Below are 27,831 nucleotides of genomic sequence, written 5' to 3' on the forward strand. Positions count from 1 at the left end.
GTATTGTTGACTCATGCTGTAGGGATAATAAGTAAATTAAAAAAGTCATTAATTTGCTATGCTGTACAAAACGTTGAAAAAAACATTTTTATGCGAAAAACAGTAAAGTTCGTTTTAACGTGAAAATGCATAAGCAAGCACGACTAGTTTCGCATTAGTTTCTATGAAACTTACAAAAAAGCGTAATTTACATTTCTAGGAATCTTTATATCTGTATGGATCAGATTCTACTGTTTTTGTGGTGTTTTATGCAAGTTTTTTTCACCATATGTCATAAACATTGACAATGACAGAGTTATAGTAGAGATCATAGCAGTTTTATTGAGTTTTAGATTATTAAGCTTTGCCTGCAATACGCTTAGAGAGATTTTCAAAAAAAAATTCATTCCATATAATGTAATAGTTCTTCATAATTTCTTCTGTATTCAAAAACAATCTATAACAAAATCATTTAGGACATTTCCTTATCCATTGAAATAGTATACCAGACAGGAACAATTCCATATCGATATTCAATGAAGTCTACTATCATAAATAACGTCAATATGCCACATTTGAGAATGATAAAGCAACATGATTAGAAATAATGTGACCTGAACAGCTTCGAATAGTCATATGTAAATACTAGCAGTCTATCAGAAAATGTTATATTTAAAGGTTATACACGTTTTGGAATATAGACGACGTTTTTACATAACATAAAACTGGACTACCATTTCTGATGTATGCAGTTCCAATCTAACAACTCCTATTGCATCTAGCAAATAGTTGCATTTGATAGTGTAGATTCATTTACGTTATCAATTCAACATGCATGTGTGCTTGTCTTTCACAGGGTGTGAAACATCGTTGAAGACTTAAAAACAACAAAAAAAAAACAATAATTAAAAAAGAAAAAAAAACAGTTACCCAAGAGGTATTTAAAGCTCGCCAATGTCTCTCGATTCTAAAAATAGAAGATAAAGAACGAATCGTCCGCTTTACTTCTTTCCATATAGAGAGCGGACATGTTACAGGTATTGATGCTGTTTTTCTTAATTGTTTATGTTCATTTGTATTTTATCGACGCAATTGTCATTGCCCACATTAACTCTTTTGACTGGACAATTATAAGAAACAATCTATAATCCAAACAATGATATTTTTTAACCTAAATCAAAGCTAAAGCCCGCTTTAAGCACTAGAAAACAAAATTACCTACACAGCCTGCAGTGCCAAATTATGAAATGCATCGGAGAGTTATCAAATGACCCCATGAAAATCATGCATGATTAAAAAAAACAAGTCTTGGCATAACATTTAAAACTTCAAAGAGACAAGACAATTTTCTAATACCAACAAAATATACTCTGACAGTATTGATCCAGTGTCCGACAGAAATGACACGTCGGTGGAGCTGTGAAAGAGTCAGATAATTAAACTAACTATACTATCTGAAATGACAGGTCTATATTAGAACAGTCTAAAACATTTTTACTAATTTTGTTGATAACAATTACTGTCCTGTCACTTTTCCAACAGCATACGTAACACTTCTTTTTTATGTTTTAAGTTTAAACTGAAGCTGAGAAGGTATTACCATACGTATGAACCTAGTGAATAGTAAATTAATTTTGTTGATTTGAATAATTTGAAGCTTCAAACATACCAACACAAACAGTTATAAAACACGTGTTACAATATTTTACTGATGCATAATCAATGTAAACCAGTATTCATTTTTATGACAAAGTATCGCTTTCAACGTCAATATAAAGCAAATTATCAGATAAAATACTATACCCAAAGCTCCGTTGACATTTCGTTCTGGTATACGTACTCATTAACTTTAATAAAGGAAATACTAATACACTTATGCAATAGCTGAGTCAGCGCAATATGAAACACACTATTTCATATTTGACCGAAATGGCGATAAAATTAACTGATATAGTATAGTTCCCGGGTACTAATGGCAAACCTAATTGTTTTAACACATTTAACAGTAACAGTTTAAACGAGAATGAAGCTTTAAAATGATATTACTCGAGATAAAAAAATGTCATACAATGGATTTCTAATGACACTTTTATTGAATTCTAAACGAATCAAACGATACAATGTGTTTTATAAAAGGATCAAACATGCAGGCGGGAGTAAATATCCCCGGCAGATAAACTATAATTGTTTTTAAATTCCTAAGCTATGGAATTCACTACCAAGTCATCTAAAAAACTGTAACACAGTAGAAAGTTTCAAAAAACATCTTAAAACACACTACTTCAATTTAGCTTATGGAAAATAATCAGTGACTGTTATGAATGAATTTTATAAACAGTGAATACGAAGTATCTGTTATTTGAATATTAGTTTTATTAAAAAGTTTTTTTTTTTTTTTAAACAAACAATTTTTTAAATCAATTTAGTATTTTATTGTTTTATAACATAGCGTTATAAAAAAAAAAAAAAAAAAAAAAAAAAAAAAAAAAAAAAAAAAAAAAAAAAAAAAAAAACAAACAAAAAAACTAACTAACATTGATTTATCATAATAATTTACATGTGTTATATAATATATGGCTCGTGAATGCAGAGGGGTCAGATTTCAAGAATATTTTAGTGTTAAGGTGTGGGGCGTGGCCCTTTCCTCCTGTGGTGATAGTAGTGATGTCATCCTGGGGGTCTGCATGCGCTGTGGGAGGTATCTGACTCCCTCGGTACTGGACCTTGGTGTAGCAGTACTCATGCTATCCAGGTTCGTTAGGTTCAATATTCTTTTTAGTCTGATGTCGCTGTATTCATTCTTTTATCAATCGTTCATATATTTTCCTGTTGTAAAGTATGACAACAAAACAATGAAAATCATCATCAATATGCATTTAAAGTAGCTTTTAAATATTTTATTTATGAGTTTATGTTAAAAGGCACATTATTTCTTACACATTTATATATTGAAGACAATTTTAATGTATGACAATAATATTGTAAAGTGAGTTTTAAGGATCTTTAAGTTATATTGTATTAATATGTAAAAATAATTCCATAATTTATACTTTTAATTAGTTAATGCAAAATATTTTTAATGTTCATAATCCTGTTCATTTATATTGTTTTAGACATATATGATTGATGTAAAGCGCCCTTGAACATTTTAATGAAAAGGGCGCTATATAAATGTGGTATTTATTATTATTATTATTATTTAAAGTATTATTCTCGTTTTTTTATTAATTCTGATCAATGATTTGTACTACAAAATGTCATGTTTCATAATTTTAAATACGAAGGAATATCATCAATACAGTAAAAAGTATTTAAAACAAATTTATTGATAACTTGCATCTGTCATTGTCGTAATTTTTATTTTATTTTCTTCAGAATAAGTTCACATCAAAAACAATTTATCAAATGGTTGACATACTTGAAAAATGTCAGACATATTAATTAACGTTGTTTCGGACCAAACTCTATACATTACATAAGCTCCTGTTACTAGAATAATTCTCAGTGTTTTACTTTCCAATAAGCAATATTTTCATTTTATTAATATTGTAACAAATAATTTGTGTTTTGAACGTGAACAGTCTTTAAATATGACTTCTAACTTCTTTAGTGTTATTTAATGTTTTAAACGTTGAAAACAAATTCATCACTAGTACAGAGAAGAGAATTGATAACATGGTGTTCATATTAAAACATTTGTTATGAAACTTACAGACTGTCGTCTTACCATCAATTCAGCCCGATGTTTTTGAAATATTGATATGCAAAAGTTCGCCTTTTGTTTTTGTCCGCGACATGAGGTCAAAATTGATTTACAGCGATAAATATAATTATGTTAAATATAAATGAATTTCATGAGAAAACTGTATCGTTGCAAGATAAGTTGTTCTTTATTTCATTTGAATCACACGCATACTCGTGCTGCTTTTCTTACATGATAAAATGTTCAGATACCGTGAAGAATAATATGGGCTTGTTAACGAGAAAAATAAACTTTGTATACGTGCAAAAGAATGGAATAACATATTTGTAGTACGTTACCAAGTTTTTTTTGGCTAATAAACGCATATCATAGTGGCTCGCATAATATATGTGTTATCCAAAAAATTAATTTTGTAACCTGTATATATTACACCGCACTCACATTTTAAATTCTCATTTTCATAAATTGCCACATGATTCAGCATCATGTTGATAATATTTCATAACAAAATATGTTGTACAAATATGACAAAATATTGATGCTCAAAATGAACATGTAAAAAAAGATATAATCAAAGCCTTATTAAGTTTTGCGTATATACAAGATACATAATTATTCAATAAAGCAATGCATTACCGATACTTGTCAAAAATGATGATGGATCGGTTGAACGTAATTGATAGTTATATAATTATAATTGATAACAACTGATCGATAGTTATCTCTGCATGTTTTACATCTTGGTTGTATGTAGTTTTCCAATTTCACTTAAGTAACAATGCGTTTCATTGATGAAAATTACAACTACAACAATATCAATTACTAGATTAAGTATAGCCAATTGCGTCTAGCCTGCTTCAAAGTTATTGTATAATAATATGACAGATAGTTGTCGTTCATATTGTGGTATGCATATCCTTCTAATTAACATATAAAAATATTCGATGTTCATTGGAAATATACGTTTGTTGTTTTAATGTTTTTGTTAATATAAAAGCAAATATGTGTATGATATTATATCCTTCATTTCATATGTATCTTTTTTCAGTACTATATTTATCTGACCAAAACTCTTAAGCCAAATTAATGTCACATTTAAAATAAAGATATGTTATTAGTGTTTTACGATTGTGCATCTTCATGTGTTACCTTCATTAAATAAAGATATTATTATTTATTATTATTATTTCATTATTAATATATTATTATTATTATTATTATTACTATTTTTATTATTATTATTATTATTATTTTATGATAATATAAGAATACATAAAAAATGCATAAATTTGTTTGATTTTAAGGTTAGCAATTACAATTCGTTTTAAAGCGGTTTTCATTGACATTATACATAAAATGCTCGTAATCAGTAACTGTTGTCGGAATAAAAACGGACAAACACTTGATAAGAAAATGTTACATTTATTTTTATTATTTTTTTTTATAAGTAAATGAATGAATTTTATGTTTTAATTTCAATATAAAATATATTTGCAATAAATAAAACAAAGTCCTTCTTAGGAAAATCATAAATTTTTTCAAAGTTTAGAATGACACAAGGGATGTTTCTTTATAGTTGCTTTTAGCAATAACACAGGTATTTCGAAAGGGAAAAGAGTGGGACAAGTAGCTGTTTCCTTGAGCAAAAAACTTTGCATTTATTGTCACTACTGGTTGCTTTCCATGAACATATTCGAAAGTGTGTCTATAACCTTAAAGCTTTCTATTAAATAGAACTAAAATATATTCTATATAAATCGAGTACTTTATACTTTATAATGAAAGAAACATAAATGTTTTTAAGATATTTTATCTATCCCAAACATTGTGATTTTCATCTTTGCTAGCATTTTACAATTGGGACCAAATAATAAATAAATCACTAGGGTAATTTTTATAACATAATTACTATAACATTATAATTGTACAATTATGTTCAAAGTCAAATTTGATAATATGGGTTAAAATGTAAAAACATTATTCACTACACAAGTACATTAAAGAATCTAATAGTAAATGCATGTATTTCTTAATAAAAGAATACCTACTTTATGTCATAATTATCAAAGAACATTTTCAAATGACCAACATCATTGTAATTGACGTAAACTATATCTTTGAACGTGTATTTCTATAATTTTATGATAACGGTATATTGCGTCGATGGAACAGAAAACTAAGTGTCTTCAACACATTTTAACTTGTGTATATATACATACAATATGAAAACATTTGTTCGCTTTGGCGCAAAATACGTAAAACATACTGTTTAAAGAAAGCATGACAATAGCAAATAGACTTAAGATTGAAAATATGCTGCAGATATTGTCCTATGCAACCTTCAGTGTAACAGATTCGTGCCATTCCCGGTAAGTATACTTTCTGAAAGCACCATTTTTGAAAAACTCTTATAAATCAACATGTATTTGTTATAATCTAACAATTAGATTGATGTGATCTTTATCTATTATTTTATTCTACGAGTCATATTTCCTTACCATTGAAACAATGCAAGATAAGCATGAGGTGTGGTCAATACTAATGTCGTACATAGAATTATCCTAGATAATGTCATGCATTTAATATGTGAACAGTTTTATTTTTGTATAGAAATTACACATGGTTAAATATTGAGACAAATGTGTGCCTACCCAAACAAAACTCTTCTAGTTAGACCTAAAGTCATGTTCTTTGAATCTAAGGAACAACGATTCCATTCCACTTTAACAGTCATATGACATCAGCAATATTAAAATAGCCACACAGCGTCCTGCTTCTAACTTGTAATTGCAACTTTAACCAACTCGAAACCCTGTATTGTCACAGAGTATCCTGGTGAACCAAGTTTTTCGTGCTCTATTGGACAGTGAATGCAATTAGCGTTTAATGTTATCAGACAGACTTTATCCTTGTCACGTGTGGATTTATATCAACATTTATTTGACTAAAGTGCAATGAAATATTTATTTCCAAATTTTACGTCTCGCTAAGTTCTGGCTCTCCGTATAGGTACATGTACAATATTCATAGGAAGTATTATACAATTACAAACTAAAACGTTTACGATATATTGCTTGTATTATGAATACATAAATAAATTAATCAATAAATAAGTACACAAGTGAGTATATCTCAATAACAGTAAAAACATTCCCACAGTTGAAATATCTCATCATCTACATGATCTAGGTTCATCCATTATAATTTTATTATTTACTGCAAAAATTTGTTATCCTTAACAAGAAATGATAATTGTTAATATTTAACATTTCCTTGCATCCACTGCACAGCTATTGTTAATTTTTATAATTCATTTTGATTGTAATAAACATAGGAAGCAATAAACTACCACGTTACAGAGAATGAGCAAATCAGCTACTAAAAACGTTGTACCTTTATCAACATATCATATAAAATAAAATACTGCCATTGAACTTTTATACCAGGTCCAACATCGCATTACATCAAAAATAAAGGCAAAATTCATTTTGATACATGTATTTGCTGAATTCAAAACAGTATGAAAAAGAAAGGAAAAAGGTATTAACAGTCAAGTATGTTATGGACGTTGACCTTAAACCACATTTAATAATGGGATAAAGCTGAATTAATGCAAAAAGGGGAACGTACGTTTTTTTTCTACGCAAGTAAACTCGCCATAAAATCATTACAGTGTCGCTGAACAAAAACCCATTTTTTTCTAAGAATTCCATTATTATTTATTTAGAATCGTGCAAGATACTTAGCAACAGCACAACAATTCATGAACGTATTAAAACGCTAATACTTTAAAGATAATAATAAAACTAATAGTTCAGTGTTGCAAATTTCAGAACTAAAAAGTATTTGTCTGCATTATATCTAAAACAAATGCTTCTAGATAGGAAATAACAAAATCTTCAAGGGAACATGCCCTTAACTTTTCATAATTATTGATGGATAATTAGGACAGTAACTAAACATTCAATGTCATAAGCGCGTTGTATTTATTTCAGTATCTCAGAATCTGAATCATTCTACTATCTAACAATCGTTTTTTTTTTATTAGATACTGTTACATAATAAACAATACTCTTTTTCCACACAAAACCTAATTGTTCACAAAAGATTTCAGGCTAATTTAAGTTTCTATCAATTTAAGAATACACCATCATGTAACATAATTCCAAAGCAATGGTATATTGTTTACATGTTTCCCATGCCTATTAGCCTATTAGCAAATATGTAACGGTAGGTCATGTCATGACTTATTTTTTTAAATGCTGATCCTTATGAAATAAGTGTTAAAATAAAATAGCAATACTGGAAAAAAATGCTCTTAATCTTATTTCATGAGGTGTTTCAGTAAACGACTTGCATAATATACTTTTATATCGACATAAAATGTTCTTTATAACGGAACATGTTTCATTATTTACGGTTATTGCTTTACAAAAGAAAGCAATCCATGTGAAATGGAATAGATTGTTTCCGGTAAATATCATTGATTCATTGATTAGAAATCAATGCATATCTGCAATCAAATCACTGCCATCAGACTGTATTCAGTTTTTTCAGCATTCGACATAAGGTTTTGAAGCATGTTATTTAACACGTTTCCCTCGTATATATTAAGGAATGATCCGTGTCATGTAAATGAACATCAAATGGAATGTTGTATTGTTTCAGACAAAAATATTACTTTTAGTTTTAAGAAAGGAATTGCTGATATAATAGATAATGTACGTGCAAATAATAATATCAAGATAAGATGTGACACATAAAATTTAGCTTGATTAAGTGACAATATGCCCATCCAAGGGAAAGGGTAAAAGTCAAAACAAGTTTACATTTAAACCATAATTCTTTAAGTTTCATTTTTATAATTTACATCGAATGAACAATAAATAACGCACGTGCCCCAACGACATTTTTGTAAATTTTCATCAAAAGTAACCTTAAACATTCAATTTATATTAAGAGTAGGGCAATATTTTTATATTTTAGGCACATTTATTGCCATCCAAAACAATGTTTTTCAGTCACAATCATAACAGCCAATCTTTCAAAATGTATAGTAAATTAAGTTAAACTTGACGATGAAAATATGCGCATAATGTCACTTTAGTTACTAACATAAAGAACTATGTTCACTGTTCAATTAACATGATCATATTTTGAATTTTAAAATGCGAATACTGCGAATAGGAAATTAGACAGAAGTAAGATGAAAATTTAAAACATACATAATGTATTTCTAGATATTCAAATGATAAGGTAATCACTAACATTAATGATTTTGCATATTATACATAAACAGAATTGTCGAAAGATCATGCATTCTATTAAACACAGCATTTATTATGATTTAAGAAATACAGTTACGATAAACGTATTCTTATATAGACATTAAAAGTATATTGTGGTTTTAAACCTTTCAAACGCACTGTTTCATATTTATTAGATAGTCTTTAAAGATTATTTAATGGTTGTGTAAAAGGAAAGTTAAAGGTTTATTTAAATATTTAAAGTTATACATATTTCAAAATTATATAATGTTGTGTAACTTTAAAGATTAAACTTATTTAAAAGTTATCCGATGTCTGAACAATTCATTCCCAATAACTATTTGATGTTTGGTCTTCTAGGCAATTATGGGACAGTAAACATCCGAATATCTTAAAAATGTATTATATTATATATATTTCACTGGTTGAATATTTATTACCAGGCTATTTAACAAACAAAAGGAAATGTGGATATAGGTGGCCAATTCTATATCTATAAACATATAATATAATGAATATTCCAAACAATGAAAAACCATGTTGAAAACGCGCATTTCCTTAGAGAATGGAATGTGGAAACGAAGTTGTTTTTGCATGCTGTAGGGATAATAAGTAAATTGAAAATATTGAAATAGTTATGAATTTGCTATGCTGTACATAACGCTGAAAATACATTTGTATGCAAAAACAGTAAAGTTTGTTTTAACGTGAAAATGCATTAGCAAGAACAATTTGTCCAGAAGGTTGCCGTTTAGTGACCAAATAGTAATATTCGTATATATTACGTAAACCTTTACTAGTTTCGCATTAGTTTTAAATTATATGACATCGATTGAAAAGAAGCGTCATTTACATTTTTAGTAATCTTCATATCTGTATTGATAATATTCTACTGTTTTCGTGGTGTCTTATGCACGTTTTTCACTATATGTCATAAACATTAACAATAACAGACTTATATTAGACATCATAGCAGTTTTATTGAGTTTTGGATTATTAAGCACTGCCTGCAATACGCTAAGAGAGATTTCCAAAATGTTTTTCATTCCATATTCAAAAATAGATCTTAATAATTTCTTCTGTATTCAAAAAGAATCTATAACAAAATTATTTAGGACATTTCCTTATCCATTGAAATATAATGCCAGACAAGAACAATTTCGTATCGATATTCAATGAAGTCTACTATCATAAATAACGTCAATATGCCACATTTGAGAATGATAAAGCTACATGATTAGAAATAATGTGATCTTAACAGCTCCGTATAGTCAACATTATCAGACAATGTTATATTCAAAGGTTATACACGTTTTGGAATATAAATGGCGGGTTTACATAGAACTGGAATATCATGTCTGATGTATGAAGTTCCAATCTAACACCTTTTGCATCTGGCAAATTGTTGCACTTGGTAGTGTAGATATATTTACCTTATCAGTTCAACATGCCTGTATGCTTGTCTTTTACAGGCTGTGAAACATCGTTAAAGACTTAAAGCCTTCAGTTTTCACTGTTTGTGTCAACCAAAAACAAAAGAAAATTAATATTTATAGCTCACCAGTGAATCTCCTCGATTCTAAAAAAAAATGACCGGGCAACGAATCGTCGGCTTTACCTAGAGAGCGGACTGGTAGTTTACATGTATCGATGTTTTTTATTGTTTATTTATAATTGTATTTTATCGACGGCAATTGTCATTTTCCTAAGAAACTATTTTTCTAAAGGATAACATTATTTAACCTTAAGAAAAGCTAATGGCCGCTGTAAGCATTACAAAACAATGTTACCTACACAGCTTTCAGTGCCAAATTATGAAATGAATTGGAGAGTTATCCCATACACCATGGAAATCATACATAATAAAAACAATGACAAGTCATTGTATGCCATAAGATACTTCAGAGAGACACGACGTTTTATTTACAAACAATTTTATCGAATATCATCACAACATACCCTGACTGTACTGATCCAATGTCAGAGAGAAATCCCACGTCGATCGAGGTGTGAAAGAGTCCGATAATTAAACTTACTATACTACCTGATTTGTTTTATTGGGTTTTACGTCATACCGACACAGTATAGGTCATATGGCGACGTTCCAGCTTTACTGGTGGAGGAAGACCTCAGGTGCCCTTCCGTGCATTATTTCAGGCAAGAACAGGTACCTGAGTAGAACCACCGACATTCCGTACGTTAGCTGGATAGCTTCCTTACGTGAACTAATTCAAAGCCCCAGTCGGGATTCGAACCAACAGCGGTGAGGGGCAAGAGGTTATACTACCTGAAATGACAGGTCTTTCTTGCAACAGTCTAAACAAGTTATACTGATTTTGTTGATAACAAAGATTACTGTCCTGTCACTTTTCCAACAGCATACGTAACAATTATGTTAATTAAATTTTAAGTTCAAACTGAAGCTGAGAATATAAAAAATATTTTACTGGTGTATCATCAATGTAAATCAGTATTCATTTCTGTGACAAAGTAACACGTCAACGTCAAGCAAATTATCAAATAAAAATACTATACCCAAAGCTCAGTTGGTATTTCGTTCTGGTTTACGTACTCATTAACTTTTATAAAACAAAGAATAATACACTTAAAATATGCGATAACATAGTCAGTCGCAATACGAAACACACTCTTTCATATTTGACCTTAACGATGATTAAATTAACTGATATCCAATAGTTCTAGGGTACTAATGGCAAATATCATTGTTTTCAACGCATTTATCAGTAACAGTTTAAAAGTGAATGAGGCTTTAGAAAAATATCACTCGAGATAAAAAATGTCATACAATGGATTTCTAATGACTCTTTAATTAGAATTCTAAACGAATCAAACGATAAAATGTGTTTTGTAAATGGATCAAACATGCAGGCGAGACAAAATATCCCCGGCAGGCAAACTATAATGTATTTTTAAAGTATTATTCTCGTTTTATTTATAAATTTTGATCAATGATTTTTACTACAAACTGTTGTGTTTCATGATATTAAATACGAAGAAATATCATCAATACAACAAAAAATATTTGAAACAAATTTATTGCAAACTGGCATCTGTCATTGTCGTAATTTTCATTTAAATTACTTCAGAATAAGTTCACATCAACAACAATTTATCAAATGGGTGACATACTTGCAAAATGACAGACAAATTATTTAACGTTGTTTCGGACTGAACTCTATACATTACATAGTCTACTGTTACTAGAATTATTCTCAGTGTCTTACTTTCCAACAAGCAACATTTCCTTTTTATAAATACTTTAACAAATAATTTGGGTCTTTAAAATGACTTTAAACGTCTTTAGTGTTATTTAATGTTTTAAACGTTGAATACAAATTCATCACTTGTACAGAGAAGAGAATTAATAACATGGTGTTCATATTAAAACATTTGTTACGAAACTTACAGACTGTTGTCTTACCATCAATTCAGCCAGATGTTTAAGAAATATTTATATGCAAAAGTTCGCCTTTTGTTTTGTCCGCGACATGAGCTCAAAATTGATTTACAGCAATAAATATAATTATGTTAAATATAAATGAATATTATGAGAAAACTGTATCGTTGCAAGATAAGTTGTTCTTTATTTCATTGGAATTACATGCATACTAGTGCCGCTTTTCTGACATGGTAACATGTTCAGATACGGTCAAAAATAATATGGGTTTGTTAACGAAAAAAAACCACTTTATACATGTATATGTGCAAAAGAAATGAAATAACATATTTGAAGTTTCATTACCAAGTTTTATTTGATAATAAACTAATATTATAGTGGCTTCAAAATATAATTTTGTAACCTGTACATGCTGTTACTTATTCAATAATCTTATATTTAACACCGCACACACATTTTAAATTCTCATTTCCGCATAGTGCCACACGATTCAGTATAACGTTGATAATGTATCATAACAAAATATGTTGTACAAATCTGACGAAATATTTATGCTCAAAATGAATTAAAAAAGATATAATCAAAGGCTTATTAAGTTTTGCGTATATACAACATACATTGTTTTCTAGATTCAATAACGCAATGCATTACCGATACTTGTCAAAAATGATGATTGATCGGTTGAACGTAATTAATAGTTATATAGTTATAATTGATAACTGATCGATAGTTATCTATGCATGTTTTACATCTTGGTTGTATGTTGTTTTCCAATGTCACTTAAGTAACAATGCGTTTGCAATGATGAAAATTACAACTATAACAATATCAATTACTAAATTACGTATAGCCAATTACGTCTAGCCTGCTTCAAAGTGTTTTTATAATATAACTATAATAACAGATAGTTGTCGTTCATACTATGATATGCATGTCGTTCCAAATAACATATTAAAAAGATGCGATGCTGATTTTTTCTTTTGTATTTTTCTTGTTTGTTTGTTTGCTTGTTTTTGTTGTTTTTGTTATGAATTTATAAATCAAATATTGACAAGATACTATATCTTTCATTTCAGTTGTACCTTTTTTCAGTAATATAGTATTTTACTGACAAATTATCTTAAGCGAAATTATATGGTACGTAAGAATAAGGCACAAATTACACTTTGATTTGATCTCAATTAGTTATAAAGCAGTGATCATTCACATTCTCGTAACAAGTCTGAATTAAAATGAAAATCATCCGATCATCGATTCCGCTTTTAACCATTTAATCACCCACAGTATAATCATTTCAATTTTGACCTTGCACTTGATCAGAAACAGGAATCTTGTTTTTTGAGTAAGTTAATGAATGCTTTATGTTTTACTTTTAATATAAAATGTATTTGCAATAAAGTAAACAATGTCCTTCATAGACAAATCATGATGTCATAAAACGACAACACAATCGTCATAGTCTCATGATGAGCCCTAACTTTGCATAATTTTTTAAAAAAATATTTTTCCATGTTTACTTTGCACAGATTGTTTTACAGCGCACCAACACATCATGGGCCATGTGGCATCGAAACAGGAATTATGATATAGGCTAACGTTGTGTGTTACAAACTTCAATGCAACAAAAGGGGTCAAAACTACCTCACCTGCTGGGGCTTAGAGATACATGGATACAAGTTGTTGGAACCCATTTAGTCGTATCTTACGATCACGCAGGAATAAACGTATGTTATAACAATTAAATGCAACCCCGTGGTCACAAGGGGCCAACCAATTTTGCAAATATAATATTAAAATTAAAATGTACTATAATTATGGTGTTTAAATATATGTATGTTTGTTCAATATAACATAATATCTTCTTCATGCATTTCTTAGTCAATTATTGCTTAAATATTAGACAGTTCTTGTATAATAATTGTGGTAAGATATCAAGTGTTCTGAAACAAATATCTAATGTATGTCCCCTCTTCATTTCTATTAAACAAAATTATGCGGTCTTGTATTCGCAATTTTTCCAGTCTTTGTGTCACTATTACATCTAGATAACAAATTAAAGTAAGAAAGCAATCTTGAAATAAAATAATGACTTTAAAATCAAATATATTTTTAGGAAGTCACTTTCATTGTCAATTTGTGAAATAAATTATGGTTAAGCTATACTAATACTGTTGCACTGTAAACAACTTTAAAAAAAACACCCTGCACTCAAATGAATGCATTTCAGCGAGTTCGCAGAATTAATGACTTTGTTTTAGTTTAAAGTCCAAAAATAAAAACAATCGTAAAAAATCATTATACAATAAATGCATTTGTTTATAAAAAAACTATTTCCATTTTTTGGCGATATATTGACGTAAATGTTTTGATATGCAAGTTTATTGTCGTGAATAATTCTATGACCGATAAAGACCAGTTTAGATTAATTTATATTACAGGTTAGCCAACGGAATCCTCCTTTACTTTAAAAAGGATTAATTAGTTCAAGGAACATGCTTTTGACAACGTACCTATTTAGCAGTGGTTCATTTTACATTCTCAGCATTGAAATCTTCATCAAATCTGATAACCTAGTACTTTTACATCTTTTAAAATTAACATAATGGAAAATTCCTTATATATTTGAGTTGTAATAAAAAAGAACATTGTATAATAGCAATATTTGTAAAGGTGTTTAGGTTAAAGTGACATTATGCTAATTTTTGCATTGTCAAGTTGAACAGAATTGACTATATATTTCAAAAGATTGACTTTAATAATGGTGTTTGATCAATAGTAGATGTTTAAAAATGTTTAGGATAAAATATTAATCTGCCTAAAATATAAAAAGACTGCACTCCTTTAATAAATTGAACGTTACATGTAAATTCCAATATATATTTACAGAATTTTCATTGGGCCACATGAGTTATTAATCCTGTATGCGAATTAAATTATAAAATTGAAAGTAATTATGGCAAAGTGTTCACCTGTACACGCTTTGATGGGCATAATGTCATTTTTAAAGTAAACCGGTTTATTCCGTTGACCTTGACATCTGTCAGCTTTGAGGCTTTTAGGCATTTCAAATTTGGGGTCGTTGGGTGGAACACGAGTATATATGCTATTTAAAGTCTTTGAAAACCAATGTCTCATCCAGGAGTGCAAAGATACTGTTTGTCAAAAAAAAAAAAAAAAAAAAAGCAAACGCAAATATTTAGTTTTTATGTCCACCTGTTTTTAGCAGGTCTTTGGAATCTACTTTGGAATTTTATGGTCCAAGCATTCATTTTTAGGCATTTTTTTAATAAGATCTTATCATGTAACAATTTAATGAAATTTAAGTCATTTAGTGTTATATGTTTGAGCTGTCTCTAAATTTGGAATGTTGGTATAAATTTCAATGTTGTCACATATCCGTATTTCATTGATTTTCATATCATTGTAAGCGGCTGTTTAATAATGTTAATTTGGACTTAGCTTAGGGTTAAGGTGCTACTGCTGTTGTATGCAACAGTGGTAAATGGTCATTCTCACAAAGTCTAGTTTTCCCCTGTTTTATATAAGATGGCATGCTGCTTTGTTGCTGGAGGAGTAGCATTAATTGTAAATACTTATGTTTTGTTTGTTTGTTTGTTTCATTTTTACGCCTTTCCAACAGTATTTCAGTCATAGAGGCGGGCAGTTTCCTAACCATCGTTTCTGGAGAGTTACACCAGTACTAGACTACCTTCCTCCGTGCTAAACTACCAAAGCATCCCACGGCGATCGAACCCACGCCAAAGAGGTTACTGGATTAGAAGTTATCGACTCTAACCTCTCGACAAATACTAATGTGATGAATTTTAATGGGTCCTATTTTAAAATGACTAACATTTTTCTACATTTTCATTGAAACTTTAAATCATAAATCATTCAATAACCGTGCATCATTATTGGATTTACTTCAGTATGTGGTTGTTAAAACACATTTAAAATAATAATATCCTCAACCAGTTTCTATTCAGGATATATTTACTACGTGGACACAACTTGTACAAGTTTAAGTTTAAATTGAAAGCAAAATAAATAGTTACATTATTTGCGATGTGACATCAACAGCAACATGATTTAATTACTGAATAAAAACAAAACAAAATCTTATCTTTGTAATTATCTTTATTCATTTAATTGTTTTTGCTACATTAGTTGTAATGCAAAAGAATTCAAAGAATTGCATAGAATTAGGACTCATTTAATGATTCAACCAGCGAAGTTTTATGGAACACAATCCAACACCTGCTCGATAAGCACCATCGACCACTCTATTGGCACCAATATAAATGTCTTCATTTTCTTGACCTTCATCGTCCGGTTGTCCATTAGGAGCGAAGAGACATTTATGGCACTCGGAATGCAGCATACCATGATCATTTGTTATCTTAAGATAGTTATTCCTAATCCATAGGTTCGCCATACTCACCGAATGATTTAAGGAATTGGCATAACTGAAGAGGAAAATATGTGTTTATTATACTTTTTAACACCAATTGCTCCTCTTGACATTTTCCACAGGTTTTATTCTTGTAATGTTGTGTACTGATGGCAAACACGTAAATTTAAATATAGAGCTAGGTATCGATATATGCAATAACCTTTGCTTTTGAATCATGTTATGTTAACGAAGGAAAGAGAAAAAAATAATGCTATCAGATCTCTTTTATCACTCACTTGACTAAAATGAGTAACGACATTAAAACTCATAAACGACACATTTGTAAAAAGTTTCTTGAGACTTAGTCTCCAATGTCCCATATTTTAACATTGCATTCAGATTCTCAGTAATAATTCTGAGTACTAGTGCATGGGTGTACAATGTTATACCTGTTATAAATCCTGATGACTTAGCTTTTAACTAAAATATGATCAACAAGATTAACAAGGAAAGGTGGCGTTTAATGAACGTAAAATCTATAAAAACGAAATCAAAAACCGGAAAAGCTGCTATAAAATTGATGAAGCCTGTCAAAAGACGGTAGTGGTAAATGCAAGCTATCGAACACCCTCTCTTAGTCTAGGTAACTTTGGTGTTGATGATTAAAAGGAAAAAAGGACGAAGTACAAAACCTGCTTATGTCACATAAAGATACTGATTTATATATAATATATATATATATATATATATATATATATATATATATATATATATTCACACATATCTTCACTTACGGGGCCCATATATAAGACCGAGTTGAGTGGCATTATTTCATGCAGTCAGTTTTTATATACGCCACTATATAGGCCTATAATGAACATTTCCATACAAACAGAACTAACGGGTACTAATTTATATATATAAACTATATATTTGATTTTACCATAGGTGAAAACATATTGACTAATAACATAAAACCCCATAATAAATATATACATTTGTGGGACATATATCATTTACTACTAAAACCGGCCTACGGGCACTATGTTAGAAGGGTAGCCTACGCCCCCATACATCGTTTTAAACATGCCAGAGTTGCGAGGCCTTATGTATGCCCCACATTAAATATACACCCCACAAGTATGGTCTCAAATAGACCGATGCCCCGTAAATGGAGGAATGTGTTTGTATATATATATATATAATATATATATATATATATATATATATATATATATATATATTCACACATATCTTCACTTACGGGGCCCATATATAAGACCGAGTTGAGTGGCATTATTTCATGCAGCCAGTTTTTATATACGCCACTATATAGGCTTATAATGACATTTCCATACAACAGAACTAAGGGGTACTAAGTTATATATATAAACTATATATTTGATTTTACCATAGGTGAAAACATATTGACCAATAACATAAAACCCCATTAAAAATATATACATTTGTGGGACATATATCATTTACTACTAAAACCGGCCTACGGGCACTATGTTAGAAGGGTAGCCTACGCCCCCATACATCGTTTTAAACATGCCAGAGTTGCGAGGCCTTATGTATGCCCCACATTAAATATACACCCCACAAGTATGGTCTCAAATAGACCGATGCCCCGTAAATGGAGGAATGTGTTTGTATATATATATATATATATATATATATATATATATATATATATCAATATTGCGTTTCATCTGGTAGAACTGCAGTATCAAAAAAAGTCGCCACATCTCATTTCTCTGATGCAACCAAGAACTTTTAGAGAATAAACCTTCGGACATGTCGGATCGATCCATCAGGGCATTGGTCATCACCATATACTGCTATGCTACTTGTTACTCCTTGGACTTCAGAATCATGACTTTGAGTTGACCCATCTCCACCTATTTTGAGAGAGTACATTTAATAAAAAGGCGGGAATCGAAGCCTGAAACATAAAACTACAACATGTTTCTAAAGATATTAAAATCTATCTTTCACTTAATTTTCCTATTAAAACAAAACTTGTACAGACTCAATCAAACTGAGTCTGCAATTCGTATGTAATTGTGTTGTGGTTAATGCTTCCGAGGGATCACTTTGTTTCCAGATTTTGAAACTGAAATTGAATTGGCCTCCTAATTACTTATTCATCTGCTGCTTTCTAAATATTTTCAATGTATTGTACATGATAACAATTCAGGACAGGGAATATAGGGAAGATTCCGCGAAAAAAATACTACAACAATGTAATTGCATATGGTCTTGAAATAAAATCAAATTTGAACTATGCCGTATTGAACAATCTCTATGAGACTAACCCCTCTGTTAAACCGTAATAATCAGGTAGTTCTTTAGTTCTAAGATATTACACTGAACACACTAGAGTTACACATTTTCTTTTTGGGACGATGCTTTATAGCTATATAGCTTGCAGTAAATATTTCACGGCCGTGAAACAAAATAAAACAAACAAATCTATCAACAAAAATGCAACATTCCATACACCCTGGTACAAGCTGAGATGGTATTAAAACATTAACACTGTGTATTTGAATCAATGATCCCGAGGAACCAGAAAAACACGAAGGTAAAGTAAGAGCATTTATACAGCAGCCAAACAACACTTCATTTATTTCTGTTGATTATCAAAATTCTCTACAGTGAATAGCCGTTTTAGCTATACCTACAAGTAGTTGCAAACATGGATTTCTTATTTTCTCTATTTTCTTAAACCTTTATTCAAAATACGTGGCTGTTATTACATTTAGATAGTAATACAGAAAGAAATGTGTCAGTACATGTATTCATTAGTTTTCATTACCCCATCCATTGTTAGTTTCACTGTCAGCGACATTAAACATCCAACCGCTCCTGGTGCCATCGGAGAAGTGCATCTGTATATTTAACATCCGTTGTGGGGGAAGTGTGATATCGAATGTGCTATCTGGTTGACAGGGCTCAAAACATGATAAACAAGATCGACAAGGAAAGGCGGCATTCAACGAACGCAGCCCCCACCCGACCCAGCAACAAGCGCCAGCGGCAAGGAGCCCAGGAGGACCCCAAAGAAAAACAGGACAGGGCAAGTCGATCATCTTTCAAAAAGTGAACCTTTCAATAAGATTATTTAATTTTCATTTTAAGCATACATTCTACGGGGCATGTAAATATTTTTTCACTTAAAATGTTGAACCATACTTCGAATTGTATTGGTTGTCCGTTCGTGCGAACGTGTTGTCTGATATATAATCTTATTAGTTTGCGAAATGTAGAAGTGACAAACAATTATTAAACATCTATTCGGCCAATACGTAGAGAACGATTTTGCCTACATGCCTACAATTTAATGTTTGGTTGGTCATTACAAGTAGATGACTAGTTCTGGGTGTCTGTGTGGAGGTTTCAGTTAGCTTGTAACATTTTGAGGTCGATCGGTTAAAGGTCAAGGATATTGTAACGTACCCCACTAAGATATTTTATGACCTTTATCAAAAAGAACATTTTGACATATAGTTCTAAGATAAAGTGTTAAATATAAATGTACAGATTTAATCAAACCGAGTCTGCAATAATCATGTAACTGTAATGCTGTTTTAATCCTTCCAAGATAAAAGCCCTGGGATTGATCTATCAATATAAAGAGTTTAGTGTCCAAGCCCTAAGCCAAGGTTCCGTTCTTTCTTATTAATTTTACAAATGTCTTTTTACATGTACGCATAAGTAAGTATATACATATGTCATTTTGACAATAAATGTGGTTGGGGTATAAATTATCTACGAAACTAACTCTAGAAAAGAATTATCAGTCATTATTATTAATTATCTCAATAAAAATACAATTTACATTTAAGTAAATACTTGATTACAATGAATGAAATCTTATACATTCTACTGCAGTATGAACTATACCTACCTTCAATACAGCTTGCCTACTGCATGGCACCTCGTTCATAAGTGTTGTGATAGCAGAATGAATACTGACACCGGCTAAAGATCCAGTAATACGACCGGTGTTATCGAGATCAACACACATTTCGTCGTCTCGACATTCTAGAACAATGAAGTCTTTCTTTATTTGGTAGCGGTAAACGTAGTAAATGGCATAGTGCTTCCGTTTCTGCACTGAATTTTGATGTATCTTGACTTGGGGAGAAAATGCCTATGTTTGTATGTGTTTTCATTCTAACATTAACAGCAGTTCAAGCCGGTGCTAGGGGGCGTGAGGGATGTTGCACATTTCATTATCCCTCATATACAGACTCATTTAAACCGAGTCTGCAATTCTCTTGCAATTTTGTTGTGATTAATGCTTCCGAGGGATCACTTTGTTTCCAGATTTTTTAATGGAAAATGTGCAATATAATATTCACAAAGTTCTTATTTCACGCTAAAGATAGCATGTCAGGATTTGGTGAATTAAAAAAACATATAGACTAAATTATCAGTAAGTGTATTTTGTCCTTTCTTCGTATAACCATTTAAGCTAAGATGGTCATGTTGTATATTGAGAAGTTAGTATGCATTGATTAAGCTAAGATGGTCATGTTGTATATTGAGAAGTTAGTATGCATTGATGAGTACAAAACTGAATTCTTTCGGACGAGTACACAGCTGACAAAACTATATTGGACGAAGCACTAGCCAAATCTGATCTACGTACAAGTCCAATAGAATCAGTATTGTTCTCCACTATGTTAAATGACATTTTTATTTCACTCCGCTATTTTTAACATTTTGACATAACTTTATTACTCAGAGAATTTGAATGTTTGGACTTGTTGTGCCTCAAAATGCAACAAAGCAAAATGGAATTTGATATGCATTTGATAAAATGGTTTGGACTCTAAAAATAAAAACGATGTTATATTGGTTGTGATATGGGTTAGATACGAACATTTGGAAATGAAAACGTGGCTAAATTTGGTGTTACATATTGATTTCTTATGTACTTTTAGACTATGAAAATGAAAACGAGGCTTAATTGATCAAATAATGATTTGTATTAGAATACCACGTGGTGAAAATGCTGAAAGTGCATTAGTTTTATTTTATAGGGTGTGAAAATAAAGTAATATATAAAATCTTTATCGATTTTCCCTACACAGACAAAACATTTAAAACTTTTGTTTCAGAACATATTAACGATGCCTTTACCACGTGGCATAAAAACCAAGAGACCAATCTAGGTAATATTTTCTACCATAACTATTTCAATTTATAGATTTGACTAAAAACGCTGTTTCCCTTTACGAAACAAATATATTTGTCTGACCAACAGAAAAAACAACAACTAATTATTGCATTAAAACAAATCCGTGGTTGAAAACACTTCCAGGGCTGGCCATGTGTATTGATTTCCCTGCGACCCCACAAAAATCTCAAAATATCTTATGGTACGGGCACGGCGACATTTCAGTGTCCTCTCCAATACAAGGTAAGTTCTATTGATCAGATGCAACATCTATGCTTGTACGGTTTCATGATTTGGCATTATGCTTATAACTCATTGAAATGTTTAAATGTAATCCTAAAAATGCACATAATTATTATGTTTATTCTATTCTATAATATATTTTCTTGCACAATCTGTTGTCAAGATTTTCAAATACATTATTTGTAAATCCATAAATAGTGTATACCAAACATCAAAAGCTTAAGTGTTGAAGGCTTGCAGATGTGTTTGTTACAATTGTCTGTGCTGCAACACTCATGACAGGAGAGATCACGTCCAATTAAACCTGGGTGTGTATCGCAAATCTGAAAATGTGTACGATGTTTGTTTATTTCTTTTAAACACCAATGTAAACACATTTTGGTTTAACTTCGGAACATTTTATTTTCAATTTTGCCGTGTTGGGCTTTCTTTAGGGATTCTGTATTTATCTATTTTTCGGATGCAATAACAGTTTGCACAGAGACTTTTTGCCGGACCAGCGACCCGACCCCTTAATTATTAACCCAATTATCTCCGTTTTGATTTAAGCGGAGCGGACAAAATAAGAAATAATTTTTATGTCACTGACATCAGCTTCATGTGAAATAAGTAGCTAGTCACGTTCGGAAAAAAATTGGAAATTATTATACTAAGTTTTTCAGGGAAGCCAGTCATTAGTTTGATCGTAATTTAAATAACATATTTTGTACATATCACCGCGACAAAATTACCTGAGTGTCCTTACAGCCTAGTGTGTAACTTGTTGTTTGTCCAGAAACATCCATTTCTAAAGAACATGACTGAAATAAAACATATTTTGTTAAAATTTGTTTTTGTCAAGAATATTATGATATATAGATTTAAAGCATAATTAAATAGAAAGAAATGAATCCCTAAAAGGTACATTAAAACCATTATACACTAGAAATACTTTTATTTAGTTTTATAATAGTTTACTGCATATGCAGTATAGATATACATCAATTCATATACATCAACAAAATTACACAAGTAAAGCACACACGCCATTATGCCTCAATTTTGACATATACTACGTTTATGCTCAAATTTGATGTTTTATCATTTGCTTATTAAATGTTTATATATTTTTAAATCAGAATGTTATAATAAATTAATGTTCAAGGCAATTGACAGTCCATTACGAGCAGCACTGTCTATATATAAATAAGAAACATGGTGTCAGATTCCTGATACATCACGACATTGACTGAAGCGATCCCGTCCTGTTACAGTATACAACATGTAAAACGAGTACCACTAATACGGACGTAATGGAATGTTCGTGTCGCAACGTCTCTCCTTTAATTTCAACAACTTCTCAGATCTAAACAGACATTCATTTTGGTAGCATGTTATTGGGCTCTTCTAAAGGTAGGCAATGCACAGCTTACCATTCCTTTGCAGCCATTTGAGGTGTGCGTAAAACCTTGCTTTATTTTTGTATGTTTATAGTTTCCGAATTGTTACTCATCGGCCAAATAACTGAATTATTTGTTTCTTCTGTTGCGTTTTATTTTATATTTTTTTATTTAATTATTTTTTTGTTCTTTTTTTACAATAAGTATAGCAAAAGTGATAAAGTATTTTGAATGGAGGTCACAATACTACTTTGTCTACATTTTGCTACTACTTGGAAAACATTGTTCACATTAAGCACTACTTTCCTTTCAGAACAAGTATCAAACAAGCTCATGTTTGCCCCTCCTAAAGAAGTAAAACATATGTGTTTCTGAGGCATAATGTGCCTTTGAGTACGTCAAATTTGATAAACAAGATAAGCTTTATAGAGAGAGAATGCTTATTTTAGTATCAGACTGACAAAGGAACAATTAAAATCTTGATTAAATTAAATTTATTAAGACCATTTTGATATCATTAGAGCTTCACTGAGATAAAAACAATCTAAAAGCATGAAATGCTACATGGAGCACTTCAACGAAAACGAGAGCAAAAAAAACTGACAAAAGATAAGAAAGCAATATACACAACATTAAACTTGAAGTGAATATAGATAGATAGTGTACTTCGTGGTTCTATTTGAGTAAAATGCACTGCAGTTTGGTCACTTTGCAGAATAATAAAAACCTTAACCTGGAAAAAACGATGTGCGGTTTATGATATGCAAAGTTGCACCCATGTTGTTTGTTGAGACCTTCATCAAATGGTACAAAATCTCAAAAAATAAGTAAAGTCCCTTCATGTCAAATAATCTAAGAAGAAGGAATGCGATTGAAACATATATTTTCTTTATTATTTCTATATCACTTATTTTCATTAAAAGTCCATATAACGATGTTTCCTAACCTGTCCTTGACCGCACGTAATGGTTGCATCACAACTATTTAAATCAGCCACACCAGAGCAACTGAAACACGTCAAACAAACTGCAAATAGAATAAACTCAATTAACATTTGACACCTGTATAAAGTTTTCATATCAAGTTGTTTTTTAAAAAATACAAAAGGTTGTCTTTAAATACCCCTTTGTTACTTTAAACACAATACATATCAATGTAAACCTAAAAAGGTGGTATTTTAGTCAACCCGATCGCAACGGGAAAGAAATGACTAGTTTTGAAATTTGATATTTCTAAAATTTGAATGATGTCATTTGCGAGATCCGCGATTCTTTCATGACACAAAAACGTGGCAACTTGTCAGAGCGAAATGAGACAGAGCGTAACTAATTTATAGTAATACTTCTCTATCATGAAAAGAACTTTCCTGAGGTTTGAAGTTATAAATAAAAAAGATTTTACGTAGATCACCGTGTATATCCAGAAACGCCGGAGTGTGAAAATAACGCACGATTCGTGCAATAAGTAACGCAGAATTGTGCAAGATATGGAGGATACCTGACAGGATTTCCAACGCGGTAAGAAAACTGGCCAAAATATTTTTTATTTAACCGAACTGAAAAAATCAATACCCGAATACGGCTGCGAAGACATAACCCTTTATCCCTCATCAAGATAATTTTCACGAAATTGTTTACTTTTCATGATCATTCGTGAAAATGATGACTTGACTACCGTTTTGAGCGTTATTTTCACATTCCGGCGTTACTGGATATACACGGTTGAGAAAGGAATAAAGGAAAGACAATTGATTCTTGTAAAATCAGTTTAATTGTAAATCTTGATAATGAAGTCCCAATTACGCGCGTAGATAACCAGTATATTGTTTGTATCGTACATTAAAGCCTAATGTTAGAATAGGTAGAAGGTGAACACTGTATATGTTTAAATTATAATTGTTTTTCATTTCAAGTAAGACGCAAATCGGCTAAAGAACTGTTTGTCCTATTTTTATCATGCTGAAATTTGACTGCTGAAATTATTATTTATTTGAAACATCGTAAGCTATACAAGTTTCCAAATTGACTAGATTACAATATAGTGTGACCAACCCAACATTGTTAACAATTATGTACCTGGCTGCAGGTTGCATTTGGACATCTCAAAATGTCTTTTTTACATATTATGTTTGAAGTAACATAGCATGAAATAAAACAAATAAAAGAAACAAAACAAATTAAAAAAACACCAAGACATTGGTAACTGCATTTCCTTTGAATATTTAAAACAACATTATATGAATTGTAGCTGTATCATGATGAAATTATTAAATTGGCTAGCCAGTAGTATGTAGTCATCACAAATTAAGCAGATAGTTGCAGGTTTTTTTTTTTAAATTTCTTTCGCTTTAACTGCCTGCCACCGATTAAATACATATTATTCATCCGAGCAATATACTGCGGCTTATTTCTTTCATTTTCTTTTGTTTTCTCTCCGTCAGTCTTTTGCTTGCTTGTGAGCCAGCTTCTCAATGTTTATTTAGTTACGCATGAGCGAGCGTCCGTTTTACAAATCAAATTAAACACGTACTTCTACGGCAACAACCTTGGTAGTTTTGGATGGAAAAAATCGATTTCATGCACTGCTTAGTTTTTTTATAATGCAAGTTATCAAAAGAACAAATATTTTTAAGGATTCCAGCCATAAATAACTTGTCTTTAATCCGACTGTAAAAAGCACTATCGCATGATGTTTTCCCCCACAAATTAGTAAACAAGAATTAGAAACAATACACAACTTTATGGAAATAAATTAGTAAAAATAACCGTTCAACTCTGGAATCATGAAAGATACAAACAATGCGAATATATCTGAAAAAAAGTAATTTTGGTAAAATTTGTTATAAAATTAAAAACATCTCACGTGTGTTTTGTCTTTTATGGCTATATAGTCTTATCAGAAACGCGGCATCTCATCCGACATGAGCCATAAGTCTGCAGACTCGTTAATTATATTTAAGAAAACATCATGTTCATTTTATAGAAAAAATAAGCATTGTCTCAACATTAACTTACAAGATGTTCACAATAGAATATTGCTTAAAGTGTTAAAAAGTTAAAATGTGAATATTTGTAATTCGTATTGCAAAAAATTAAAAATTAAATAAATTAAGCTTACATTTCAAATCCATGTCTGAATTGATATATGTCTGACGGGACTATGATACTAAATTGTCTACGTTTATTACAAAAACAAATTTACTTTAATCGTTGGCGTAGGAGTTTTACAAAGCTGTTACGAAAGTAAACGTAATTTTTTTTAATAATGAAAAGATAAATCGTGTAATGCAAGTTGCATCAAAGAATAAGACAATAAATTGCTTAAAGCTGTACGAATATGCAAAGTCGCTGTCAGTCAAACAAAGCCTGCAACATTTTTCAATTTGACCGTTGAGCATTCTTAGGGGATTCTGTTTTTCTCTATTATAGTGTTCCCCTTAAGGTTTAATAGTCACTTCCAGATTTTCTACTTTGATATTCATCACTGCCTTATAGTAAAGATATTTCAAAGTTAGAACTTTTAGAAAAAGGGGCGGTATTTATATATATACTTGAACTGTTTTTTTGTTGTTTTTTTTGTTTGTTTTTTTTTTTTTTTTGGGGGGGGGGGTTTGGTTTAACGATGCACAATACAGTATATGTCATATAGCGCTAAAACAGGAAAACGAATTTGACTCACTCGAAGTTATAAATGTCACCTGTGTTTCAAAATTTTTAACTGCAGAATGACAGCGCCTAATCTCCAAAGAAGAACATGCCGCCATGATATCTGTTCTATATATGGCTGAATGCGTGCATGTAAAATATATAAATGTTAGCCATACGGTTCGCCAAACAAAACAAACGTACAATACTGCAGACTTGGTCTGGTTGCGCCTTTTTAAGCACAGTTCAATGTGAGATTGTCATGCTATATGATGAATGAAAAAAACATCCCGAAAACAAAATCGAATATATTGCTGGCTCGTTTTGATAAGGTATTTTCTTGAAGTCGCAAGCTACCTTCCACGACCCTAGCAGCCGATCAAGCGAACTTTAAATTTCAACAAGACCTGGTTAAAATTCGAATTAAAAGAAATATCCGCAAACCTTGAATGTGGACCCAAAATAAAGGGATGCTTATTCTCTTATTTAAAACTAGAAATAAAGAGGACGAAATTAAATAATATGGAATTTTGTATGGGGATTTTGGGTTTACGAAGTGATTTAATTACACCTGACAACGCCTAAAGCGTCCTTTTCCTTCCCTCGTGTTT

At 30.7% G+C, this 27,831-nt stretch overlaps 2 protein-coding genes across 2 annotated transcripts; both read right to left on the reverse strand.

The window, feature by feature from the left end:
• Nucleotides 1-16,495: 16,495 nt before the first annotated feature.
• Nucleotides 16,496-19,722, reverse strand: LOC132752638 (uncharacterized). The gene is made up of 3 exons (XM_060742985.1): nucleotides 19,585-19,722; nucleotides 18,553-18,664; nucleotides 16,496-16,833 (listed from the first exon to the last, which is right to left on the reverse strand). The coding sequence occupies exons 1-3, from the start codon at nucleotides 19,670-19,672 to the stop codon at nucleotides 16,581-16,583; spliced, it is 453 nt and encodes a 150-aa protein (XP_060598968.1). The 5' UTR covers nucleotides 19,673-19,722; the 3' UTR covers nucleotides 16,496-16,580.
• A 2,636-nt stretch (nucleotides 19,723-22,358) lies between these two features.
• On the reverse strand, nucleotides 22,359-26,779 carry LOC132752639 (uncharacterized). Its single transcript, XM_060742986.1, has 5 exons — nucleotides 26,694-26,779; nucleotides 26,342-26,386; nucleotides 24,523-24,602; nucleotides 22,929-22,997; nucleotides 22,359-22,520 (listed from the first exon to the last, which is right to left on the reverse strand). The coding sequence occupies exons 1-5, from the start codon at nucleotides 26,704-26,706 to the stop codon at nucleotides 22,374-22,376; spliced, it is 354 nt and encodes a 117-aa protein (XP_060598969.1). The 5' UTR covers nucleotides 26,707-26,779; the 3' UTR covers nucleotides 22,359-22,373.
• Nucleotides 26,780-27,831: the final 1,052 nt, after the last annotated feature.

This window comes from Ruditapes philippinarum, unplaced genomic scaffold, assembly GCF_026571515.1.
Source record: "Ruditapes philippinarum isolate M1 unplaced genomic scaffold, ASM2657151v2 ctg6139_1_1_1_1, whole genome shotgun sequence".
Classification (NCBI taxonomy): domain Eukaryota; kingdom Metazoa; phylum Mollusca; class Bivalvia; order Venerida; family Veneridae; genus Ruditapes; species Ruditapes philippinarum.

Coding starts and splice junctions, on each gene's coding strand:
- LOC132752639 (XM_060742986.1), bottom strand. Junction 22,998..24,522: donor TTACGTGCGGTCAAGGACAG/GTTAGGAAACAT, acceptor GTTTTATTTCAG/TCATGTTCTTTAGAAATGGA. Junction 22,521..22,928: donor TAGGCTGTAAGGACACTCAG/GTAATTTTGTCG, acceptor ACACATTTTCAG/ATTTGCGATACACACCCAGG.
- LOC132752638 (XM_060742985.1), bottom strand. CDS start 19,672: ATGTTAAATATACAGATGCACTTCTCCGATGGCACCAGGAGCGGTTGG. Junction 18,665..19,584: donor TGAAACTAACAATGGATGGG/GTAATGAAAACT, acceptor CTCTCAAAATAG/GTGGAGATGGGTCAACTCAA. Junction 16,834..18,552: donor TCGATCCGACATGTCCGAAG/GTTTATTCTCTA, acceptor TTTCCTCTTCAG/TTATGCCAATTCCTTAAATC.